The sequence below is a fragment of the Theropithecus gelada genome, chromosome 9 (genome assembly GCF_003255815.1).
Source record: "Theropithecus gelada isolate Dixy chromosome 9, Tgel_1.0, whole genome shotgun sequence".
NCBI lineage: Eukaryota > Metazoa > Chordata > Mammalia > Primates > Cercopithecidae > Theropithecus > Theropithecus gelada.
Window position 1 is genome coordinate 65744381 of NC_037677.1, and position 24743 is coordinate 65769123.

The 24743-nt window shown below is 41.2% G+C and overlaps 1 protein-coding gene across 5 annotated transcripts in view; it reads left to right on the top strand.

The window, feature by feature from the left end:
- Positions 1–24743, top strand: part of RUFY2 (RUN and FYVE domain containing 2) — a 63253-nt gene that overhangs the window by 13939 nt on the left and 24571 nt on the right. For 3 of the 5 annotated variants that reach the window (XM_025395931.1, XM_025395930.1, XM_025395929.1), the window contains exons 8-13: positions 5507–5576; positions 7237–7338; positions 7475–7591; positions 9995–10162; positions 11564–11661; positions 14107–14226. In XM_025395931.1, the coding sequence (XP_025251716.1) occupies positions 5507–5576; positions 7237–7338; positions 7475–7591; positions 9995–10162; positions 11564–11661; positions 14107–14226 (675 nt within the window). Of the gene's footprint in view, positions 1–5506; positions 5577–7236; positions 7339–7474; positions 7592–9994; positions 10163–11563; positions 11662–12414; positions 13916–14106; positions 14227–24743 lie in introns of those variants that run through there. The other 2 variants (XM_025395932.1, XM_025395933.1) reach the window with 1 other exon arrangement.

Here is a 24743-nt window from a genome sequence, read left to right on the forward strand (position 1 = left end):
GTCTCTACTAAAAAATACAAAAATTAGCCAGGCATGGTGGCATGTGCCTGTAGTTCCAGCTATTCGGGAGGCTGAGGTAGGAGAATCGCTTGAACCTGGGAGGTGGAGATTGCAGTGAACCAAGATCACGCCATTGTACTCCAGCCTGGTGACATAATGAGACTCTATCTCACAAAAAAAAAAAAAAAATAGGCCAGGTGTGATGGCTCATGCATGTAATCCCAGCACTTTGGGAGGCTAAGGCAAGAGGATCTCTTGAGCCCCGGACTTCAAGGCTGTAGTGAACTATGATCGCACCACTGCATTCCAGCCTCGGTGACACAGTGAGACCTTGTCTCAAAAAAAAAAAAAAAATTATTATTAGCCTGGCATGGTGGTGCATGTCTGTAGTCCTAACTACTTTGAGGCTGAGGCGAGAGGATCACCTGAGCCCAGGAGTTTGAGATCAGCCTGGGCAACATAATGAGACCCCCATCTCTTAAAAAACAATTATTATTAATAACATATTTTACACTCTTTTTTTTTGGCACTGTATACAAAGTCCAATATGTATTTTACCCTTACAGCACATTTCAATTTGGACTAGCCACATTTTAAGTGTTTAGTAGCCACATGTGGCTCATGGCGGCCATACTGGACAGCACAGGTATAGTGAGTAATATGTGCTATCTAATTAGAAATGAACTGTTCTCGTTAATTACATTTAATAATTAGTAAAATATCTTTCTTTGGGTGATAGGATTATGAATAATTTTTATTTTATTCTTTGTACTTTTCTATATTTTCTGAGTACTACTCAATGAATATGTATTTTTTTTTTTTTTTTGAGACGGAGTCTCGCTCTGTCGCCCAGGCTGGAGTGCAGTGGCCGGATCTCAGCTCACTGCAAGCTCCGCCTCCCGGGTTCTCGCCATTCTCCTGCCTCAGCCTCCCGAGTAGCTGGGACTACAGGCGCCCGCCACCTCGCCTGGCTAATTTTTTTATTTTTTATTTTTTAGTAGAGACGGGGTTTCACCGTGTTAGCCAGGATGGTCTCGATCTCCTGACCTCGTGATCCGCCCGTCTCGGCCATGAATATGTATTATAATCAGAAAATACAATTAAACATTTTCCCATTTTAGGACAAGAAACTAATAAGCTGTGACTCTTGCTTTTCTTCTAAAATTGTAGAAATAGGAAAGACTTCATATCGATCTTTTTTAAATGGAGTTTTAATAGAAATCATAGGAAATACACGTATATTTTGTAATTTGTGTTTCTGAGATTGTATTTCTAAATGCAAACTTGTAGTTGCTTAATTATGTTAAAACTTCTAATCATTTTTTGGTAACAGGTAATATTAATATATTCATATGGCTCAAACTTCAAAAGGCACGAAAGGAACGTAAAACAAAAGTCTCCCTCTCCCTGATCTTCATCCATCTAGTTTCCCTCTTCACAAGTAATTAATATATTAAGTTCTTGTGTATACAGAGATACTTTATGCTCATAGCAATAATATGTATATATATTCTCATATCTCTTCCCCCTCCCTCTTCTTGCATATTAGGTAGCACACTTTCACACTACTCTATACCTTACTATTTTCACTTAACTTTTTTTTTTTGAGACAAAATCTCTTTGTGTTGTCCCTGGCTTGGGTGCAGTGGTGCAGTCTCAGCTCGCTGCAACCTCCACCTTACTGGGCTTAAGCGATCCGCCCGCCTGGGCCTCCCAAAGTTCTGGGATTACAGATGTGAGCCACCATGCCTGGCCAACAATTTATCTTGGAGTTATTCCACTCAGTTCAAAAGAATGTTCTTTTTTTTTTTTTGAGACAGAGTTTCACTCTTTCACCCAGGCTGGAGCGCAGTGGCGTGATCTCGGCTCACTGCAACCTCCGCCTTCCAGTTTCACATGATTCTTCTGCCTCAGGCTCCCGAGTAGGTGGGATTACAGGTACCCGCCACCATGCCCGGCTAATTTTTGTATGTTTAGTAGAGATGGGGTTTCACCATATTGGCCAGGCTGGTCTTGAACTCCTAACCTCATGATCCACCCGCCTTGGCCTCCCAAAGTGCTGGGATTACAGCGTGAGCCACCGCGGCTGGTCCAGTTCAAAAGAATTTTCTCATTCTCAGTTGTTTAAATCATGTGTGTTTATCAGTTACAGCAATACTGGTGTCTGACTTTTGCATACCTTATGTTTTATAAATGTTTCATTGCACCGGGAGCAGTGGCCCATGCTGTAATCCAGCATGTTAGGAGGCTGAGATAGGAGGATCACTTGAGCTCAGGAGTCTGAGACCAGCCTGGGCAACATGGTGAGACCTTGTCTCTATACACCCAAAACAGTACAAAAAATTAGCTCGTCATGGTGTTGTACGCCTGTAGTGTCAGCTACTCAGGAGGCTGAGGTGGGAAGATCACTTGAACTTTGGAGGTTGAGGCTACACTGAGCTGAGATTGTGCCACTGCACTCCAGCCTGGGTGACAGATGAGACCCTGTTTCAAAATAAATAAATAAATAAAGATAAAAGTGTTTCATTGCTTTTGGTTTTTCTTTTTTTTCTTTCTTTCTTTCTTTTTTTTTTTTTTTTTTTTGAGACAGGGTTCTCACTCTGTCAACGCAGGCTGGAGTGCAGTGGCCTGATCTTGGCTCACTGCAACCTCTGCCTCCAAGCTCAAGCGATCCTCCTGCCTCAGCCTACCAAGTAGCTGGGAGCACAGGCTCGCTCCACGACACCCAGCTAATTTTTTGTATTTTTGATAGAGCTGGAGCTTCAACATGTTGCCCAGGCTGGTTCAAACTTCTGAGCTAGGCCATCTGCCCACTTGGTCTCCTAAAGTGCTGGTATTATAGATGTTAGCCACTACTCCTGGCTTTTCATTGTTTTTCTAATAAAGAGTAGTTATTGTACATTTAGACTATTTCAAAAGTATAGAAAACATATAGAAAAAAGTAGAATTCACTTTTTTACAGAGTCTTGGTCTTGTCGCCCAGGCTGAAATGCAATGGCGCGATCTCAGCTCATTGCAACCTCCACCTTCCAGGTTCAAGCAATTCTCCTGCCTCAGCCTTCCAAGTAGCTGGGATTACAGACATGCACCACCACACTGGGCTAATTTTTGTAATTTTAGTAGAAACAGGGTTTCACCATGTTGGTCAGGCTGGTCTCAAACTCCTGACCTCGTGATCCACCAGCCTCAGCCTCCCAAAGTGCTGGGATTACATATGTGAGCCACCATGCCTGGCCTGAATTCACCTATTATTCCTCACTCAAAACTACTATTGAGGGTTTGTTTTCAAAGTGCTTTTATTGATGATTATTGTATCCTCACATAAAGGCAGGGTGAATATTATTGTCCAATTTTGTAGAAAAGAAACTGAAGCTCAGGAAGGTTTTGCAACTTTCTTTTATTATTATTATTATTTTTTGAGACGGAGTCTTCCCCTGTCACCCAGGCTGGAGTGCAATGGTGCGATCTCAGTTCACTGCAACCTCGGCCTCCTGGGTTCAAGCGATTCTCTTGCCTCAGCCTCCCGAGTAGCTGGGATTACAGGCGTGTGCCACCACGCCCAGCAAATTTTTGTATTTTTAGTAGAGAGGGAGTTTCATTATGTTGGCCAGGCTAGTTTTGAATTCCTGACCTCGTGATCTGCCCGCCTCGGTCTCCCAAAGTGCTGGGATTATGGGTGTGAGCCACTGTGCCTGGCCAGTTTTACAACTTTCAAGGTGACACAATTAGGAAGTAGAAAAGCAGGGCCCTTAGTCTTACGTCTCCTAGACCTGTGTTTGTCTGTCGTACCATCAGGACATCTTGGTGCTATTTGTGAAAAACTCAAGTTGTCTACCTAAGAATGATTATGTCTTAAAAATGATTTAATATGATTGGAAAAACATTTTTCTTGTTTCACTAGTAAAATTAAAATACCAATACTTGTTTCCGAGGCTGGTATAAAATTTATTGTATCTATTATTGATTTTGCTGAAACATACTATATATAGAATGTTACATTTTATTAGAGAAGGTTTTGAGATGGTGGTATCAAGCAGGGCCTTGGATAACATTCTTGTTTTTTTGAGATGGAGTTTCGCCCTTGTTGTCCAGGCTGGATTACAGTGGCATGATCTCAGCTCACTGCAACCTCTGCCTCCCAGGTTCAAGTGATTCTCCTGCCTCAGCCTCCCAAGTAGCTGGGATTACAGGCTCCCACCACCACGCTTGGCTAATTTTTGTATTTTTAGTAGAGATGGGGTTTCACCACGTTGGCCAGGCTGGTCTCCAACTCCCGACTTCAGGCGATCTGCCTGTCTCAGCCTCCCAAAGTGCTGAGATTACAGGTGTGAGCTACCATGCCTGGCCAACATTCTTAATAAAATATACAATAATGTCCAGTCTTGATTCATTTAAATAAAAATGCAAGAAACAAGTGTGTTCATCTGGCATAATCTGACCTTCGACTATTTCCTGTGAAAGACAGCGTGTTTAGCTGCCAGATACTTGTTACTAAGAACCTGATGCTGGGTATCTTGTCTTCATATTTCTCAAACCATGGTTGACTTTGGACGTCTCTAAGTTCTCATGAAAATGGATGGGGGAGGGGGGAGGGGGGAGGGATTGCATTGGGAGTTATACCTGGTGTAAATGACGAGTTGATGGGTGCTGACAAGTTGATGGGTGCAGCGCAGCAACATGGCACAAGTATACATATGTAACCTGCACGTTATGCACATGTACCCTAGAACTTAAAGTATAATAATAATAAAAAATAAAAAAAAATAAAAAAAAAGGAAAATGGATAGGGGAAACAAAATGGAGCTTGAATTAAAGACCATTGTTTATATGCTTCATCAAACCACATAATTATAAAGTAGACATTTAAAGTTCATCCTTTTAAATATAATTTTAACAATACTTAGTAATCTTTGTGTGAAATTTTTATTCCCAAATATTTTCAGTTAAATTTAAGAAGGACCCTAAGAAGACAATGTAAAAAAATGAGTAGGCTGGGTGCTGTTGCTCACGCCTGTAATCCCAGCACTTTGGGAGGCTGAGGTGGGTGGGTCACAAGGTTAGGAGTTCGAGAACAGCCTGACCAACATGGTGAAACCCCGTCTCTACTAAAAATGCAAAAATTAGCCGGGCATGGTGGCATACGCCTGTCAACCCATAGGCTGAGGCAGAAGAATTGTTTGAACCCGGGAGGCGGAGGTTGCAGTGAACCAAGATTGCGCCACTGCACTCCAGCCTGGGCAACAGAGCGAGACTCCGTCTCAAAAAAAAAAAAAAAAGAATCAGCAGCACCAAATGGAATTTTAATAGAAATATTATTTTGCTACACTCTTTGTTGCCCTCCTAGCTAAATCAAGTTATCCAAGTTAATGAAATTTTCCACACCCAGAAATGTGGACAGGGCAGTTGGTGCCTGTCGGTAAACCTAGTAAGTCTAGGATAACATATTTTTTCGTGCTTTTTTGAGTTTGTGTGATTTTGAATGAGTTTTTTTCTTTCTTAATTTCAGCAGCACAGTCAGCAGCCTCCATTCAAGAGTTGATTCATTAGAAAAGTCAAATACTAAGCTGATTGAAGAGGTATTGTCTAATGGATAAATGTATTTCATGGAACTAGTGTTTGTGATCCTTTTCCATTTTAAGTATGAGTGCATTAAACATATGCACACACGAACATACACTCATCATTGTGATGCGATACTTATAATACAGTTGTAACTGATGATTATAAGTTCTAGAGAAACTGTATATTCTTAGGCAAATCCTCAGTTATAAGAATCTGTGAGATACTACATTTGAAATACTCAACTTCTAAAAATGAGCCTCAGAGACTCTTCAGTAGATAAGCTGTGATTTTCATTTTAAAATCTGGATGACCTATATTTACCTAGTGTAATCACCTGTAGTTAGAAATTCTTGTTAAGTGCAGTAAACCACCATGGCACATGTATACCTGTGTAACAAACCTGCACGTTCTGTGCATGTATCCCAGAACTTAAAGTATAGTACAAAAAAAAATAATACACATTAAAAAAAAGAAATTCTTATTAAAACGATACTGTCCCTCTGTTCCACTGTTCCACTAGTCAGATTACTTTTCTTCACAGGCATCACTGCATGATCATGGTGACCTTTTTTCCACCATCCCATGTGTAAAACTCATCCCATGTGCTCTGGTTTCTTATGTTGTGAAAGTAGCTATCTGGCGATCCCAGAGTGCATTTGAAGCAGACCCAGAAATTTATCTCAGCTCTCTTTTTTGTAGAGTTGCTTCTAGGTGTGTTGTTGTTGTTTTTTTTTAATCTATTAAACCAAAGAATTATTACTTAACATATTTTCAGAAATATTTAGGCTTCTGTTATTTGTATTGTGAACCCTATTTTCCGTGTTAATTAACATTCTCATTTCTTTTAAAATTGGCCCAATTTTTCCAAACCAAGGAACACATGATAACTTACATGACTGCAGTTAAGAATGCATCTTTATTTTGATGGTTGGGCTCCTGATCAGGACCATTATAGAGCTGCTCACTAGTTTGTGCCTCTTATTGACTTTAGTAGGACTGTGAAGTTCAGGTTGATCCCTGATAAAGTGTTCAGAAATGTGTTAATTGCAAACCATCATTAGGGAATGGTCTCTGCTTTGCTTTCGTAGGATCTCTCTTTCCATTCTGGGCCTCAGAGTCCCACCACTTAATCGTGCATGTTTAACTCATGGTGAGAATTGTCTCTTGTTTGTCATAGTCACTTAAGTTCCTGTTACATGTCCAGATTTCATGGGGTGTCCTACTCAGTTACCACAAATGTCTGTATTACATTTTTCAATGATAGCACAACCTCCTTTCCTTATATGTGTTTTTATATTTACACAAGTCTTTAAAGCCTTTGTTATTTAATGCATAATTCTCTATTTGTTTACTCAGAAACTTTGTATTCTGGACATACTGTAAATCATACAGTAAGCATAATATGTTTATTATAAGCATAACAAATTAGCCTAATGTGTTTCAACTATAAAAGAAAATAGGAATAGTTCAAAAGGAAATAAGAGTTTAATTTTTAAAATCGGTATCTTGGGATAATAACGAGCATATTTTTCTTATGAACGTTTCTTTGAATGTGACAGACCTTTTGCTAGTTGTGAGATTTTATTTTCTGTTGTTTATGGCCATGCACATAACCTGGAAAGTAAGTATAAGGGTGTTTAAAATCTTTTTTCTTGCCCGTTTCATAATTTTTAGTTAGCAATAGCAAAGAATAACATCATTAAACTCCAAGAAGAAAATCATCAATTACGAAGTGAAAATAAATTGATTTTAATGAAAACACAGCAGCACCTAGAGGTAAGTATAGACTGCTTTCAAGCAGACAATCTCATGTCAGAAATTACTATTTTTAGGGACTTTTGCATGAAGTAGGTATTTCTGTGCTGTATTAATAGTAGTGATTATAGAATGAAAAATTTTGTTTTCTTCCTAGGTTACCAAAGTAGATGTGGAAACTGAGCTTCAAACATATAAGCATTCTCGTCAGGGGCTAGATGAAATGTACAATGAAGCCAGAAGGCAGCTTCGAGATGAATCTCAGTTACGACAAGTAGGTTATATTGAAAATTATATTAGCAAAATCATCCTGGGAGTAATTTACTCTCTAGCAAGCACCATTTAAAATCTCTTTCAGCCTTATCCTTTTTGGTGTGGTATATAGCAAGTTCACCCCTTAATCTTCTCAAATTTTCTAAGCTTCCACTATATCAATGTTTTGTTGTTGTTTTGAGACGGAGTCTCACTCTGTCGCCCAGGCTGGAGTGCAGTGGTGCGATCTTGGCTCACTGCAGCCTCTGCCTCCCGGGTTCAAGTGATTCTTGTACCTCAGCCTCTCAAGTAACTGGGACTACAAGGCATGTGCCACCATGCCCGGCTAATTTTTGTATTTTTTGTAGAGACGGGATTTCACCATGTTGGCCAGGCTGGTCTCGAACTCCTGGCCTCGAGTGATCTGCCTGCCTTGGCTTCCCAGAGTGTTGGGATTATAGGCATGAGCCACTGCGCCCGGCGTAGTATTGTTTTGAGACAGAGTCTCGCTCTGTCACCCAGGCTGGAATGCAGTGGTGCGATCTTGGCTCACTGCAGCCTCTGCCTCCCAGGTTTAAGCAATTCTTGTACCTCAGCCTCCCAAGTAGCGGGACTACAGGCATGTGCCACCATGCCTGGCTAATTTTTGTATTTTTTATAGAGATGGGGTTTTGCCATGTTGGCCAGGCTGGGCTGGAACTCCTGGCCTCAAGTGATCCACCTGCCTTGGCCTCCCAAAGTGCTGATATTATAGGCATAAGCCACTGTGCCTGACCTGTATCAGTGTTTTTTAAACTGTAAGTTACAATATGATTGTGAATGAATGGGTTGTGACCAACGTTATAGTAAATGAAACAGAACAACATATTCAAATATTAGGAAAGTCATATTTAAAATTAACTTGTTTTTTAACCTTTGAAATTGTGAAATATAATGCCAACAGGAAAATATGAATATACAGCTTAATGAATTATAACGCAAATAACCTGTGTAACCACCACCCAGGTCAAGAAGAGAATATTGCCCATCTTTTTAATCATCTTTTCTCTTTGTCTTTAATGTTAATAAATTTCTTTTTCTTTCTTTTTTTTTTTTTTTTTTTTTTGAGATGGAGTCTCCCTCTGTCGCCCAGGCTGGAGTGCAGTAGTGCGATCTCGGCTCACTGCAAGCTCTGCCTCCCGGGTTCACGCCATTCTCCTGCCTCAGCCTCCCGAGTAGCTGGGACTATAGGTGCCTGCTACCACGCCTGGCTAATTTTTTGTATTTTTAGTAGAGACGGGGTTTCACCATGTTAGCCCAAATGGTCTCGATCTCTTGACCTCGTGATCTGCCCGCCTCGGGCTCCCAAAGTGCTGGGATTACTGGCATAAGCCACCTTGGCAGGCCAATAAATTTCTTAAGATAAATCATAAGAAACTTTTTAATTCTTCTGATAAAAAATTCTTAAGAAATTAAACTAGTTGCCCGGGTGCGGTGGCTCACACCTGTAATCCCAGCACTTTGGGAGGCCGAGACTGGTGGATCACAAGTCAGGAGATCGAGACCATCCTGGCTAACAAGGTGAAACTGTGTCTCTACTAAAAATATATATATAAAAAAAAAATTAGCCAGTCGTAGTGGCAGGCCCTTGTAGTCCCACCTACTCAGGAGGCTGAGGCGGAGAATGGCGTGAACCTGGGAGACGGAGCTTGCAGTGAGCCAAGAATGCGCCACTGCACTCCAGCCTGGGCGACAGAGCGAGACTCCATCTCAAAAAAAAAAAAAAAAAAAAAAGGAAATTAAACTGTGTTTTGAGTTACTTTGGCCTTTACTTGTATAGACCACTTCATTTCCTTTTGTTTAAGGAAAATTAATATTCAATTTATGAAGCACAAAAATGATTAATTCTTGTACCAGTAAAAGAGTAATGATTAACAGAATATAGAAAATGCTTTCATTTTAGCAAAAACTGCATTTGAAAATATTTACTTATTTTTTGAGACAGGTTATTACTCTGTTGCCCAGGTTGGAGTGCAGTGGTGTGATTTTGGCTCACTGCAACCTTTGCCTCCTGGGTTCAAGTGATTCTCTCACCTCAGCCTCCCTAGTAGCTGGGACTACAGGCGTGTGCCACCACACCTGCTTAAGTTTTTGTATTTTTTTGGTAGAGACGGAGTTTCACCATGTTGGTCAGGCTGGTCTCGAACTCCTGACCTCAAGTGATCCACCCACCTCGGCCTCCCAAAGTGCTGGGATAACAGGTATGAGTCACTGCACCTGGCCCTGCATTTCAAAATGTTTATTGTGTTGTTAGAGGGCCTGGTTGATTCCCTTTAGTGGACTTAAAAAGTGTAGTCTGTATATTGAATGGACAACCTTTCTTAAAGTATATCTAATTTTTACATCCTGAAGTGGCATGTGAATTGAGGATATATTGAAATTGCAGGATGTAGAGAATGAGCTAGCAGTACAAGTTAGTATGAAGCATGAGATTGAACTTGCCATGAAGTTGCTGGAGAAAGATATCCATGAGAAACAAGATACTCTGATAGGCCTTCGACAACAGCTAGAGGAAGTTAAAGCAATTAACATAGAGATGTATCAAAAGTTGCAGGTAAGGATTGTTCTTAAATTTCATTTTATGGAAATTGAAAGTGAATATTTGTAGAAAGGTTTTGGTTTTTAAGAGATGAGCCCATTTTAACTGTGCCGTATTAGTTATGAAGGCCAATGTCTTTTTTTTCTAAATGAAAGCTCTTAAATGTAATGAAAAAGGTATCAACAAACAAAATATCCCGTCTATCCCTGTCTAAATTTTTAATGTTGAAAGGTTAAGAGTATGAAGATTAAATCTTTTGGGAAAACTCTCAATTTAAACTACAAAACATTTTTGTGAACTTCCTTTTACAATGTAGTCCTAAGAAATATTTAATTTTGGTTGAAATGCTACACTATCATAATAGTAAATTTTCTTTTTTTTTTTTGAGACAGAGTCTCGCCCTGTTGCCCAGGCTGGAGTGCAGTGGTGCGATCTTGGCGCACTGCAACATCTGCCTCCCAGGTTCAAGCGATTCTCCTGCCTCAGCCTCCCTAGTAGCTGGGACTACAGGCGTGTACCAATACACCCGGCTAATTTTTGTGTTTTTAGTAGAGATGGGGTTTCACAGTGTTGGCCAGGCTGGTCTCGAACTCCTGACCTCAGGAAATCCGCCCACCTCGGCCTCCCAAAGTGCTGGGATTACAGGCGTGAGCCACCATGCCTGGCCCATAATTGTAAATTTTCTAAGATGATATTGCTATTAAGTAGACTTGTTGCCAAAATCCTTTATTTAATTAATTTGAAAAATATCATATTTTACAAGAATGTATTCTGTCATCTTCCAAAAATATTGAAGGTGGAGTTTTTTTCTTTATTATATTTTCTTTTTTAAATTTTTTCTTTTTTTCTTTTATTTTCTGTAGAGATGAGGTCTCACTATATTGCCCAGGCTGGTCTCAAGAGATCCTCCCACCTTGGCCTCCCAAAGAGCTGGGATTACAGGTGTGAGCCACCACACCTGGCCTATTACATTTTAAATGAAGACTAATAGAGGCCAGGTGCCATGGCTCATGCTATAATCCCGGCAGTTAGGGAGGCCAAGATGGGAGGATTGCTTGAGGCCAGGAGTTTGAGGCCAGCCTAGTGAACATAGCAAGACCCCATCTTAAAAAAAAACAGAAACAAAAACGACTAATAGCACTAATACACAAAAATGACTAATACACAATTATTTTATGTATAAAGTAACTCTGTTCATTTCAAAGTAACAGTCCCATAGCAAAATGGTGTAAGAAACTTATAAATACTCAGGTTAAAAGATGAGAACTCTACTTGGGAGGCTGAGAGGTGGGATAGCTTGAGCCCAGGAGTTCAAACCCAAACTGGGCAGCATAGTGATACCCTGTCTATTAAAAAAAACCACACACACAGAAAAAAAAAAATCAAAAGCACTGTAGCTTTTGTTTTTATAAATAGGGTTCTGAAGATGGCTTGAAAGAAAAAAATGAAATAATTGCCCGACTAGAAGAAAAAACCAACAAAATTACTGCAGCCATGAGGCAGCTGGAACAAAGGTACAGCATTTCCAGTCTTAGTTTCTTTTTTTATTTTCTTTTCCCCTTTTTCTTTATTCAGTTCCAACACCTGCCACAAAAACCGTTAGGAAGATATAGATTAGGACACGTTTTTTGTTTAAGCCCAGCAGGATTTTGTGTTTTTGTTTTGGTTGTTGCATGGAATCAAGTTGCTTTATCTTATGCTGAATCATTTGAAGTTGTCATATTGTAGATTTTTCTTAGAGGCCTAATATCAGTAGTTTCATGTTATTCAATTACATAAAACAAATACACAAATAAAAACGTCAAAAAAAATAAAAATGAACAAACAGAGTGAGATTATCCCTAATTGATTTCCATGCATGTTAATTATCGTATTCTTTGCCATTCGCCATCTGTTTATATGAAATCAAGCATTCCGAATTGGTGGTTTAGTTTTGTTTCTTTGAGCTAGGACCCTCAACCCAACCAAAGATATAATTTTGTTTAAATTGAATTGTTTTATATTGGCATTTTTCACTTTTATTGTTGGAAAATGTAATGTATTTCCATTGCCCTGTCATGTTGGTGTCAACATATGTCTTTTATCATTGCTTTCTTTGAATCTATTTATGAAAAACATAACTATTAATGCTTTATTGACATGAATATTCTTTTATTGACATCCTCTTTCTTCTTTTTTCTTTTTTGTTTTCTTTATCCCCATTTTTACATTTTGGACATCTTTATTACCTTTTTCTGTCTTTGATTTCTTTCCATTCCATTATGAAGTGATAACGATTTGTTAACTCAAACTAGGACAATTGCAATGTCATTGGTGAAATGTGCCAGCAGTGACACGCAGGACCAGTACAAGCTGGTCAAAGATATATCTTTCTGAAGACCACTTGTATTTAAACAGACTAAATGAAAAGAGAATCAACAATTTTATAATACATTAAATAGAAAGGAGTCTATGCTACTAAATATTCTAAAAGGGTGTTAGGAACCCTGTACATTTCTTGGTCAGCTGCTGTGGTAATACACTGCCATTAAGCAGAGTGGGTGCACTTGGATTTCTAGACATACATTCCTCAAACCTTGTGCACAAAGGGTGATTTGAGTATTGACCCTTTGGAGGTCAGGATTTTCAAATGCAGTTTTATCTTTTTAGCTACTTTTTGATGAAAAATATAAAGACTGTTTAAAAATAACTTAACCTTTGGTTTTATACTGCGTTGGCACAGATATTTTTTTCTCATTGGCCCACTCTTTGCCCAACGGTTCCCTTACTGATTTTTACATATGCTTCAAAATAACTTATAACCCAGACTGGCCAACATCCTGTGCTTCAGCTTCTCAGTTTTCCAGTTCTCCCTTGCCCTCTTCTGTGATAGCACAACTTCAAGGCCTACCTCACTCTTTTATTTTCCTTTTTGTAACCTTAGAGAAAAGCTTGGGTCCATCCCCAGCACCTGAATATTTTAATTTAATCTTAGATTTGGAGATAACTTGAATGATAACTCTCCTTTCCTTGGAAACAGCATTTATACCCCCGAAATATGTGAGGGTTGCTCCATTGGTATGGTTTTAAGGAAGAAAGGAAGAGGAAGAGTTTTTTTAGTTAGTTGAACCGAAATTTCTCTTGTGATTTCCTGCAAGGAGTTAATATCCTTTGAATCTTGGTAAATATTTTCTTATAAAAATATTGAAGTTAAATATAAGAAATCCTAGATGGCCAAAGAAGGCAGGGAGTGGAGCTAAGCACAGGAAAATGCAACGACTTACAAATAAAAACAGGAAAGATGAAAATCACAATATTTTAGCTAATTTTTAATATTAAATGGTGAGGAACAAAAATGATCTCTAGTGAATGATGCCAACTGGCACCAAATTCTTTTTGAATCTTAAACATGTATGCACACGTGCACACACACACATGCATAGAGCTTCGGCATAATTTAGTAAATGCATAAAGATGCTGTAAGAAGGAGTTGGCTCTCATTTGGAGTAATTGCAGGTCTTTGCTCTTGGCCTTGTAGCACACTTGATTCCTGGCATACACATCCTAGCTTAACATATAACAGTGTGGCTTCTTCACCTAGTATAGGCATAAATCCTTTACTTTTCATGGTTTTGAAAAAAGGTAGTAACATACCTATTATGCTTTGAAATTTGATTCATTATGCTCTGCATAAGTGGTAAAGGCTGTATTGCTTTGCACTGTTAATTACGAACAAGAAATAAAACAAATTTGAAGATAGTATTCTGGGCATACTACATGTTATATTGACAAAAAAATCACAGAACAACTTCTAGACATTGTGTGACTCTTTCACGTTTGAGTTTGTGAGTTTTTCCCCAAACTTTGTTTTCATTTAGAAATGTTTCTATTTCCCCATTTTTCTTTTATTTGTCTTCTTCACCCTTTTACACCCTAGTTCTAGCCTCAGTTTTACCCAAAGTTGATTTGAATTACACCAGATTGCAGCAAGCAGAGAAGGCGCAGATGGAAGCTGAAGATGAGGATGAGAAATATCTACAAGAATGTCTCAGTAAATCTGACAGTCTGCAGAAACAAATCTCCCAAAAGGAGAAACAGCTGTGAGTATTTCATTCTTAGAAACAAATACTTGTGTTAACATAACCCCCTCATTTTTTTGCACATGATGATAGAATACCAATATTTTTATTTATCTAATGATACCAGCTAGCTTTTAGTGTTTACTTTAAAAAACAAAAAAAAAGGCCAGGCGCGGTGGCTCATGCCTGTAATCCCAGCACTTTGGGAGGCTGAGACAGGGAGATCACGAGGTCAGGAGATCGAGACCATCCTGGCTAACATGGTGAAACCCCGTCTCTACTAAAAATACAAAAAATAATTAGCCGGGCATGGTGGCGGGTGCCTGTAGTCCCAGCTTCACGGGAGGCTGAGGCAGGTGAATGGCGTGAACCCGGGGGGGCGGAGCTTGCAGTGAGCCGAGATCGCGCCACTGCACTCCAGCCTGGGCGACAGAGCGAGACTCTGTCTCGAAAAAAAAAAAAAGAAAATATAATTGTAATAATACTTATGTTTTTACTCCCTTTATGATTTACAAAGTACTTTCAACTCTGTTTTGCTGTCTTCTTGCTCTAGGAGAGTTTTATTCATTCTTCTGTTATTTAACATTAATCTGATGGTCATTATATTTCTAGGTGCTGAGTATAATAGGCTTTTGTAACTACAAGAAACTTATATTATTAAAGGACATGCTGTTTTCTGAGAATATATATGTATATATTTTTGAGATGGAGTTTCACTCTTGTTGCGCAGGCTGGAGTGCAATGGCATGTGACCTCGGCTCACTGCAACCTCCACCTCCCAGGTTGAAGTGATTCTTCTGTCTCAGCCTCCTGAGTAGCTGTGATTGCAGGTGCCTGGCACCATGCCCAGCTAATTTTTTGCATTTTTAGTAGAGACGGGGTTTCACCATGTTGGCCAGCCTGGTCTCAAACTCCTGACCTCAGGTGATCCACCTGCCTCGGCCTCCAAAGTGCCGGGATTACAGGCATGAGCCACCGCACCCGGCCAAGAACATTTTTCTAAAATCAACTTTGTTTTTTTTTTCCTTTGAGATGGAGTCTCACTCTGTCTCCCAGGCGAGAATGCAGTGGCATGACCTTGGTGGCTCACTGCAGCCTCTGCCTCCTAGGTTCAAGCAATTCTCCTGTCTTAGCCTCCTGAATAGCTGGGACTACAGGCTTATGCCACCACACCCAGCTAATTTTTTGTATTTTTTAGTAGAGATGAAGTTTCATGACGTTGGCCAGGCTGGTCTCATACTCCTGACCTCAGGTGATCTGCCCACCTTGGCCTCCCAGAGTGCTAGGATTACAGGCATGAGCCCCTGTGCCTGGCCAACTTTTTTTTTTTTTTAATTTTCTCTGATTTTTTTTTTTTTTTTTTTGAGACAGAGTCTTGCTCTGTCCCCTGGGCTGGAGTGCAGTGGCGCGATCTCGGCTCACGGCAAGCTCTGCCTCCTGGGTTCACGCCATTCTCCTGCCTCCGCCTCCTGAGTAGCTGGGATTACAGGTGCCCTCCACCACTCTCGGCTAATTTTTTTTGTATTTTTAGTAGAGACGGGGTTTCACTGTGTTAGCCAAGATGGTCTCGATCTCCTAACCTCGTGATCCATCTGCCTCAGCCTCCCAAAGTGCTGGGATTACAGGTGTGAGACACCGTGTCTGGCCAGTTGTCTTTAATTTTTTTTTTAACTTTTATTTTAGGTTTGGGGGTACATGTGAAGGCTTGTTACTAGGTAAACACGTGTCATGGGGGTTTGTTGTGTATATTATTTTATCACCCAGGTATTAAGCCCAGTACCCAATAGCTATCTTTTCTGCTCCTTTTCTTCCCCCCATCCTCCCCACTCAGATAGAACCCTGTATCTGTTATTTCCTTCTCTGTGTTCATAAATTCTTTTTTTTTTTTTTTTTTTTTTTTTTTTTTTTTTTTTTTTTTTTTTTGAGACGGAGTCTCGCTCTGTCGCCCAGGCTGGAGTGCAGTGGCCGGATCTCAGCTCACTGCAAGCTCCGCCTCCTGGGTTTACGCCATTCTCCTGCCTCAGCCTCCCGAGTAGCTGGGACTACAGGCGCCCGCCACCTCACCCGGCTAGTTTTTTGTATTTTTAGTAGAGACGGGGTTTCACCGTGTTAGCCAGGATGGTCTCGATCTCCTGACCTCGTGATCCGCCCGTCTCGGCCTCCCAAAGTGCTGGGATTACAGGCTTGAGCCACCGCGCCCGGCCATAAATTCTTATCATTTAGCTCCTGAACATTTTTTTTTAAATTGTGGAAATGGAGTCTTGCTATATTGTTCAGACTGATCTCTAACTCTTGGCCTCAAGCGATTTTCCTGCCTCAACTCTCAAAGTGTTGGGATTACAGAAGTGAGCCACCATGCCCAGCTTCTGAGAACATTTTTATTAGTACTTTGCATGATCTATATATCACCAACCAGGAAGGATGTTAGTATATGTCATTGTGCTGAAAAAAAGCAAGTTGCAGACAGTATGCCAAATGTGATTCAATTTTAAAAACAAAATTAAAACCATGTATGTATATATATTTATACATAGAAAAGATTTTAAAGAATACAGATTCTGGGGAGTGGTTATTTCAGGTGAATGCTGGCAGGTTGAGGTTGACAGGGACATTTTAGTTTTATTTTATAAATATCAGTATTTTTCCCCCAGTTAATATGTACCAATTCTGTTATTAAAAGAAAACAACAGTAAGAACAAACAAACAAAAAAAGCAACAATGGAAAGTAGTTATTTATTATATTAACAGATCATTAAAACAAGACCACATGCCATGTATGAAGTATAAGTTGCTAAGCTGCCTTTATACCCATGAAGTGTTTGTTAAGTTCTTCTCTATCCTTGGTGATTTTCTGTCTAGTAGTTTTTAATTATTGAGAGAGAATTTGTTGAAATATCAAACTGTGATTGTGGATTGGTATATGTATTTTTTCAATTCTGTTTTTGCTTATTATATTCTAAAGCTCTGTTATTTGATGCCTACATATTCAGGACTGTTAATATATCTTCGTGGTAGAGTGACCCTTTTGTCATTATATGATGTACTTCTCTGGTAATTTTTTTTTGCTCTGAAGTTAATTTTTCTGATATTAATATAGTTACTCCTGCTTTCTGTTGATTAATGTTTGTATTTTTCCTTTTTTTTTTTTTTTTTTTACTTTCAGTGTACCTTTGTAATGTTTGAAGTTTCTTTTTTTTTTTTTTTGGAGAGACAGGATCTTGCTGTGTTGCCCAGGCTAGCCTTGCACTCCTAGCTTCAAGTGATCCTCCCACCTTTGCCTCCCAAAGTGTTGGGATTACAGGTGTGAGCCACCATCCCCGGCTTGAAGTTTCTTTTCCTTTTTTTTTAAGACAGAGTCTCACTCTGTTGCCCAGGCTGGAGTGCAGTGGCATGGTCATAGCTCACTGCAGCTATGACTCGAGCAATCCTAGGCTCAAGCAATCCTAGGCTCAAGCAATCCTCCCAACCTCAGCTTGCAGAGTAGCTGGGACCTTAGGCGTTGTGCCATCATACCCAGCTAATTTATTTTTATTTTTATTTTTTAGTAGAGAAAAGGTCTTGGTATGTTGCCCATACTGATCTTGAACTCCTGAGCTCAAGTGATCCTCCCACTTTGGCCTCCCAAAGTGTGGGATTACAGGCATGAGCCACTGCTCCCAGCCTGAAGTTTCTTATAGATAGCATATAGTTCATGTTTTGTTGTTGTTGTTATTTGTTTTTTAGAGACAGGGTCTTGCTTTGTTGCCAGGTTGGAGTATAGTGGTACCATTATAGCTCATTGCAGCCTCTAATTCTGGGCTCAAGAGATCCTCCTGCCTCAGCCTCCTGAGTAGCTAGGACAACAAGCATGTGCCACTGCACCTGGCTAATAATTTTTTTTTTTAAGAGATGGAGGTCTTGCTATGTATCCTAAGCTGGTCTGGAACTCCTGGCCTCAAGTGATCTCTCTGCCTCAGCCTCCTAAAGCATTTGGATTACAGGCATGAGCCATCGTGCTTGGCCTGCTTCATGCTTTTAAAATCAATTCTCCCAACTCTGTCTTTTCATAGTATGTTTAGTCCATTTATATATATTGTAATTATTGATATAGTAGAGCTTAAGTCTGCCATTTTGTTGTTTAATTTGTTTTTCCTATTTGTTGTTCCTCTGTTTAATTTTTCCTGCCTTCCCATAAGTTACATGAACGTTATTTAGAATTCCGTTTTGATTTATCTGTAGCACTTTTGAATGCATCTCTTTGTATAGATTTTTGGTGTTTGCTGTGGACATTATATTACACATATGCTATTTTTCCACAGTCTGTTGGCATTAACATTTTACCACTTTGGATGAAGTGTGAAAACTTTACCTCTATTTAAGTATTCATACTTTCTCCCCTCTTTAATATAATTTGCTTAATGATCTCTTTTACATATATTGGGAATCATGTTAGACAATGTTGTAATATGTTGTGCAACCATAAACAGAATTTAATGTTTAAATTTAATCTAATTTAGAAAACTTCATTATTCTTTTTTATTCCTGAAGCTCCAGGTTTTTTGTGTGTGTCTGAACTTTCTTTAAACATTTTTTTTTTTTTTTTGATACAGGGTCTTGCTCTGTCAGCCAGGCTGGAGTGCAGTGGTGTGATCACAGCTCACTGCAGCCTTGATTTCCTGGGCTTAGTAATCTTCCCATCTCAGGCTCCTGAGTAGCTGAGACTACAGGTGCATATCACCACACCTGGCTAATTTTTGTATTATTATTATTTTTTTTTGGTAGAGACGGGTTTTCTCCATGTTGCCGAGAATAATCTCGAACTCCTGGGCTCAAGTGATCAGCCCACCTTGGCCTCCAAAAGTGCTAGGATTATAGCCGTGAGCCACCGTGCCTGGCCTCTTTTTTTTTTTTTTTTTAAAGAGAGAGGCGTCTCACTGTGTCACTGAGGCTGGAATACAGTAGTGTGATCATGGCTCACTGCAACCTCGAGCTCCTGGGCTCAAGCAATGCTCTTGCCTTTACCTCCCAAGTAGCTGGGACTATAGGCATTAGCCATCATGCCAACTAATTAAAAAACTTATTTTATTTTATTTTTTTGAGATAGGGTCTTATTTCTCTCTCGCCCAGGCTGGGGTATAGTGGCGTGATCATAACTCATTGCAGCTTTGAACTCATGGGCGCAAAGGATCCTCTCGCCTCAGCCTCCTGAGTAGCTAGGATGGTAGAGCATACCACCACACCTGGCTAATTTTTATAGGGACAGGATGTTGCTATGTTGCCCAGGCTGGTCTTGAACTCCTGGCCTCAAGCAGTCTCCCTGCCATGATCTTCCAAAGTGTTAGGATTACAGGCGTGAGCCACTGCACCTGGCCTTAAATTTTTTTTTTTTTTTTTGAGACGGAGTTTCGCTCTGTCACCAAGGCTGGAGTGCAGTGGCCGGATCTCAGCTCACTGCAAGCTCTGCCTCCCGGGTTCATGGCATTCTCCTGCTTCAGCCTCCCGAGTAGCTGGGACTACAGGCGTCTGCCACCACGCCTGGCTAATTTTTTGTAGTTTTAGTAGAGACAGGGTTTCACCATGTTAGCCAGGATGGTCTCGATCTCCTGACCTCGTGATCCACCCATCTTGGCCTCCCAAAATACTGGGATTACAGGCTTGAGCCACCGTGCCCGGCCAAATTTTTTTTAGAGATGAGGTCTTATTATGTTGCTCAGGCTAGTCTTGAATGCCTGGCCTCAAATAATCCTCTGGCGTCAGCCTTCTGAGTAGGTAGGATTACAGGTGTGAGCCACCATGCCAAGCTCTTTAGCCATTCTTTTAGGGTATGTCTGTTGGCAATAAATTCTATTTTACCTTCATTTCTGAAGGATATTTTCATTGGGTATAGAATTCTGGGTTGGCAGTTCTTTTAGCACTAGAGAAATCTTACATCACTTTCTCTTGGCCTTTATGGTTTTCTGATTAAAAATACACTGTCATTTGAATTGTTTCTCTTTAGGCGTTAATGTCATTTCTGTCTTACTGCTTTCAAAAAAAATTTTTTTGGGGATTTAACCTATTTAGGATTTGATCAGCTTCTTATATCTGTAGGTTTATGTCTTTGTCAAATTTGGGAAATTTTCAGCCATTACTTTTTCAGATATATTTTTTTTAGTGTCAGTTGCCTTCTCCTCCCCTTCAGAGACTCTTGATACCATGAATGTTGGGTCTTTTTTTTTTTTGAGACGGAGTCTTGTTCTGTCACCAGGCTGGAGTGCTGTGGTATGATCTTGGCTCTCTGCAACCTCCTGGATTCGAGTGGTTCTTCTGCCTCAGCCTCCTGGGTAGCTGGGATTACAGGCGCGTGCCACCATGCCCAGCTAATTTTTTTTTTTTTTGAGATGGAGTCTCAGCCTGTCACCCAGGCTGGAGTACAGTGGTGCGATCTCAGCCCACTGCAACCTCTGCTGCCTGGTTCAAGCGATTCTCCTGCCTCAGCCTCCTGAGTAGCTAGAATTACAGGTGCCTGCCACCATGCCCGGCTAATTTTTTTTTTTTGTATTTTTAGTAGAGACGGGGTTTCACCATCTTAGCCAGGTTGGTCTTAAATTCCTGACCTTGTGATTCACCCACCTTGGCCTCCCAAAGTGCTGGTATTACAGGCGTGAGCCACTGTGCCTGGACTTTTTTTTTTTTTCCCGAGATGGAGTCTCACATTGTCGCCCAGGCTGGAGTGCAGTGGCATGATCTTGGCTCACTGCAAGCTCCGCCTCCCGGGTTCATGCCATTCTCCTGCCTCAGCCTCCGTAGTAGCTGGGACTACAGGCGTCTGCCACCACGCCTGGCTAATTTTTTGTATTTTTTAGTAGAGACGGGGTTTCACCATGTTAGCCAGGATGGTCTCGATCTCCTGACCTCGTGATCCACCCATCTTGGCCTCCCAAAATACTGGGATTACAGGCTTGAGCCACCGTGCCCGGCCAAATTTTTTTTAGAGATGAGGTCTTATTATGTTGCTCAGGCTAGTCTTGAATGCCTGGCCTCAAATAATCCTCTGGCGTCAGCCTTCTGAGTAGGTAGGATTACAGGTGTGAGCCACCATGCCAAGCTCTTTAGCCATTCTTTTAGGGTATGTCTGTTGGCAATAAATTCTATTTTACCTTCATTTCTGAAGGTAAAAGATGGTTTCACCATGTTAGCCAGGTTGGTCTTAAATTCCTGACCTTGTGATTCACCCACCTTGGCCTCCCAAAGTGCTGGTATTACAGGCGTGAGCCACTGTGCCTGGCCTTTTTTTTTTTTCCCGAGATGGAGTCTCACATTGTCGCCCAGGCTGGAGTGCAGTGGCATGATCTTGGCTCACTGCAAGCTCCGCCTCCCGGGTTCATGCCATTCTCCTGCCTCAGCCTCCGTAGTAGCTGGGACTACAGGCGTCTGCCACCACGCCTGGCTAATTTTTTGTATTTTTTAGTAGAGACGGGGTTTCACCATGTTAGCCAGGATGGTCTCGATCTCCTGACCTCGTGATCCGCCCACCTTGGCCTCCCAAAGTGCCGGGATTATAGGCGTGAGCCACTGTGCCCAGGCGATCTTTTTTTTTTTTTTTTAGTAGTCCCACCAGTTCCTGTTCAGATTGGATTATTTCTGTTGTTATATTTTCAAATTCATTCATTCTTCCCTCACCGTCTTCATTCTTCTCTTGAGCCCTTTCAGCAAGATTATTGTATTTTTCAGTCCTAAGATTTCCATTTGATCTATTTTCTTTTGTTGTTTGTTTTGTTTTTGTTTAGTTTTGAGATAGGATCTTGCTGTTGACCAGGCTGTAGGGCAGTGGCATGATCATGGCTCACTGTGAACTTGAACTTCTGGACTCAAGTGATCCTTCTGCCCAAGCTTCCTAGGACTACAGGCATACACCCCTATGCTTGGCTAATTTATTTTTATTTTTATTTTTTGTAGAGATGAGGGCTATGGTATATTGTCCAGGCTGGTCTTGAACTCCTGGTCTCAAGTGATCCTCCTGTATTGGGCTCCCAAAGTGTGGGGATTATAGATGTGAGCCATGGTGCCTGGCCAGGCTCTTTTTTATGTTTATTTCCTTTCTTCTTTCTTTCCTCATGATTTTTCAGATGTGTCTTAATTGGTAGTGGGAGCATTTTAATGGTGGCTGCTTTAAAATTCTTGACAGATAATTCCACCATCTGGAACTATGATGTTAGCATCTGTTGATTGATGTTTCTCACCTAACTTGAGACCTTCCTGGGCCTTAGTATAACAGATGTTTTTCAGTTGCATCCAGGATACTTTGGGTAGAATAAGACTCTGGATTTTATATATTGTTTTGGCAGGCCTTCACTGAAACCACACTAGTAGGGGGATGTGGACAGTAACCCTTTACGTCAAATGGAGTTGGAAGCCCAAGACCATTCCAGGTGGGATGGAATAGGGTGCCTAATAACTGCAGGGATTGAAATCTGAATCTTCCAGTCAGCTTCCACTGATACTGTGGAGAAGGGGAGTGGTGCCATGTTACTGTTGGCGGGTAGTGGAAGTCCAGGCTCTCCTCTTGGTTTCTGCTGAAACCATCTTGGAGGAGAGAGGACGAGAAGCCTCATTACCACTGGGTGGAGGTAATCCAGGCTCTCAATTGGCTTTCACTGATACTGTGGGGGTGGTTAAGAAATGCCTTGTTAGGCCAGGCATGGTGGCTCACGCCTGTAATCCCAGCACTTTGGGAGGCAGAGACGGGTGGATCACCTGAGGTCAGGAGTTCGAGACCAGCCTGGCCAACATGGTGAAACTCCGTCTCTACTAAAAATAGAAAAATTAGTGAGGCGTAGTGGCTGGTGCCTGTAATCCCAATTACTCGGGAGGCTGAGGTGAGAGAATCACTTGAACCTGGGAGGCAGAGGTTGCAGTGAGCCAAGATTGTGCCACTGCACTCCTGCCTGGGTGACAGAGCAAGACTCTGTCTCAAAAAAAAAAAAAAAAAAGGAAAAGAAAAAAGAAATGCCTTTTTACTGCTGCATGCAGATTCAAGTCCCAGGTTACTCGTCCATTGTTACCAGTGAGGTTGCTTGAGAGACACTTTATTTTATTTTTTCTTTGTTTTTTCCCTTAGATCCAGGGATAGACTGCATTAGTTTACTTTCTGTTTTTCTGAGACAGAGTTTGAGTTTTCGCTCTGTTGCCCAGGCTGGAGTGCAGTGGCGCAATCTCGACTCACTGCAACCTCTGCCTCCCGGGTTCAAGCGATTCTTGTGCCTCAGCCTCTTTAGCAGCTGGGATTACAGGTGCGTACCGCCATGCCTGGCTAATTTTTTGTAGAGATGAGGTTTTGCCATGCTGGTCAGGCTGGTCTCGAGCTCCTGACCTCAGGTGACCCACCTACCTTGTCCTCCCAAAGTGATGGGTTTACAGGCATGAGCCACTGTGCCTGGCCCAGATTAGTTTACTTTCTGTTGATATAACTGGGTACCTGAGACTGGGTAATTTAAAAAGAAAACAGGCTTATTTCTTACAGTTCTGGAATCTGGGAAGTCCAAGATTGGGCAGCCACATTTGGTCATCTTCTGGTGAGGGCTTTGTGCTGCATCCTAACATGGCAGAAGACATCACAGGGCAAGAGGAGTGTACCGAGAGTCAAACTGGCTTTTGTTTATTATTTTTATTTATTATTTTTCTTATAGAGATGTGGTCTCACTATATTGCCCAGGCTGGTCTTGAACTCCTAGACTAAAGTGATCCTCCTACCTTGGCCTCCCAAAGTGCTTGGATTACAGGTGTGAGCCACCATTCCTGGCCTACCAAACTGACTTTTATAACAGACCCATTCTTGTGATAACCCATTAGTCCATTAACCTGTTAATTCATTCATGAAGGCAGAGACCTCATGAGCCAATTACCTCTTAAGGGCCTCACCTGTTTGTTGTTTTGTTTTTTTTTTTTTTGAGACAAGGTCTGGCTCTGTTGCTGAGGCTGGAGTGCAGTGATACGATCTCAGCTTACTGCAGCCTTGACCTCCCCAGTTCAGGCAATCCTCCTGCCTCAGCACTCCTAGTAGCTGGGACTATAGGCACACACCACCACACCTGGCTAATTGTGTTTTTTGTAGAGATGAGGTTTCACCATGTTGACCAGGCTGGTCTCAAACTCCTGACCTCAAGTGATCCGCTTGCCTTCGCCTCCGAGGGTGCTGGGATTACAGGCGTGAGCCACTGTGCTGTCAAGGCCTTACCTCTTATGTTGTTAAACTGGGCATTAAGTTTCAATGTGAGTTTTGAAGAGGACAAACATTCAAACCATAACAGATGCCTTATTACTGCTGGGGGTTAGGAAGGTTCAGGCTCCCACTTGGCATTTTCTGATACTACCACAGCAGGGTGCAAGAAGGTTACCTCATCATTGCCAGGCAAGAGTAGAAATCCAGGCTCCTCACTCACCTTTTGCTGACTGAGGTTTGTTGCGGGGGCATGGGATTTTTCTCAGGTGTTTTGCTGGAATAGGACATTTATTGTCCAAAGTTTTCTGTCTTGCTAGGCTATTTCCTGGCCCTTTGGCATGGGAAGAGCTCTTCTTGG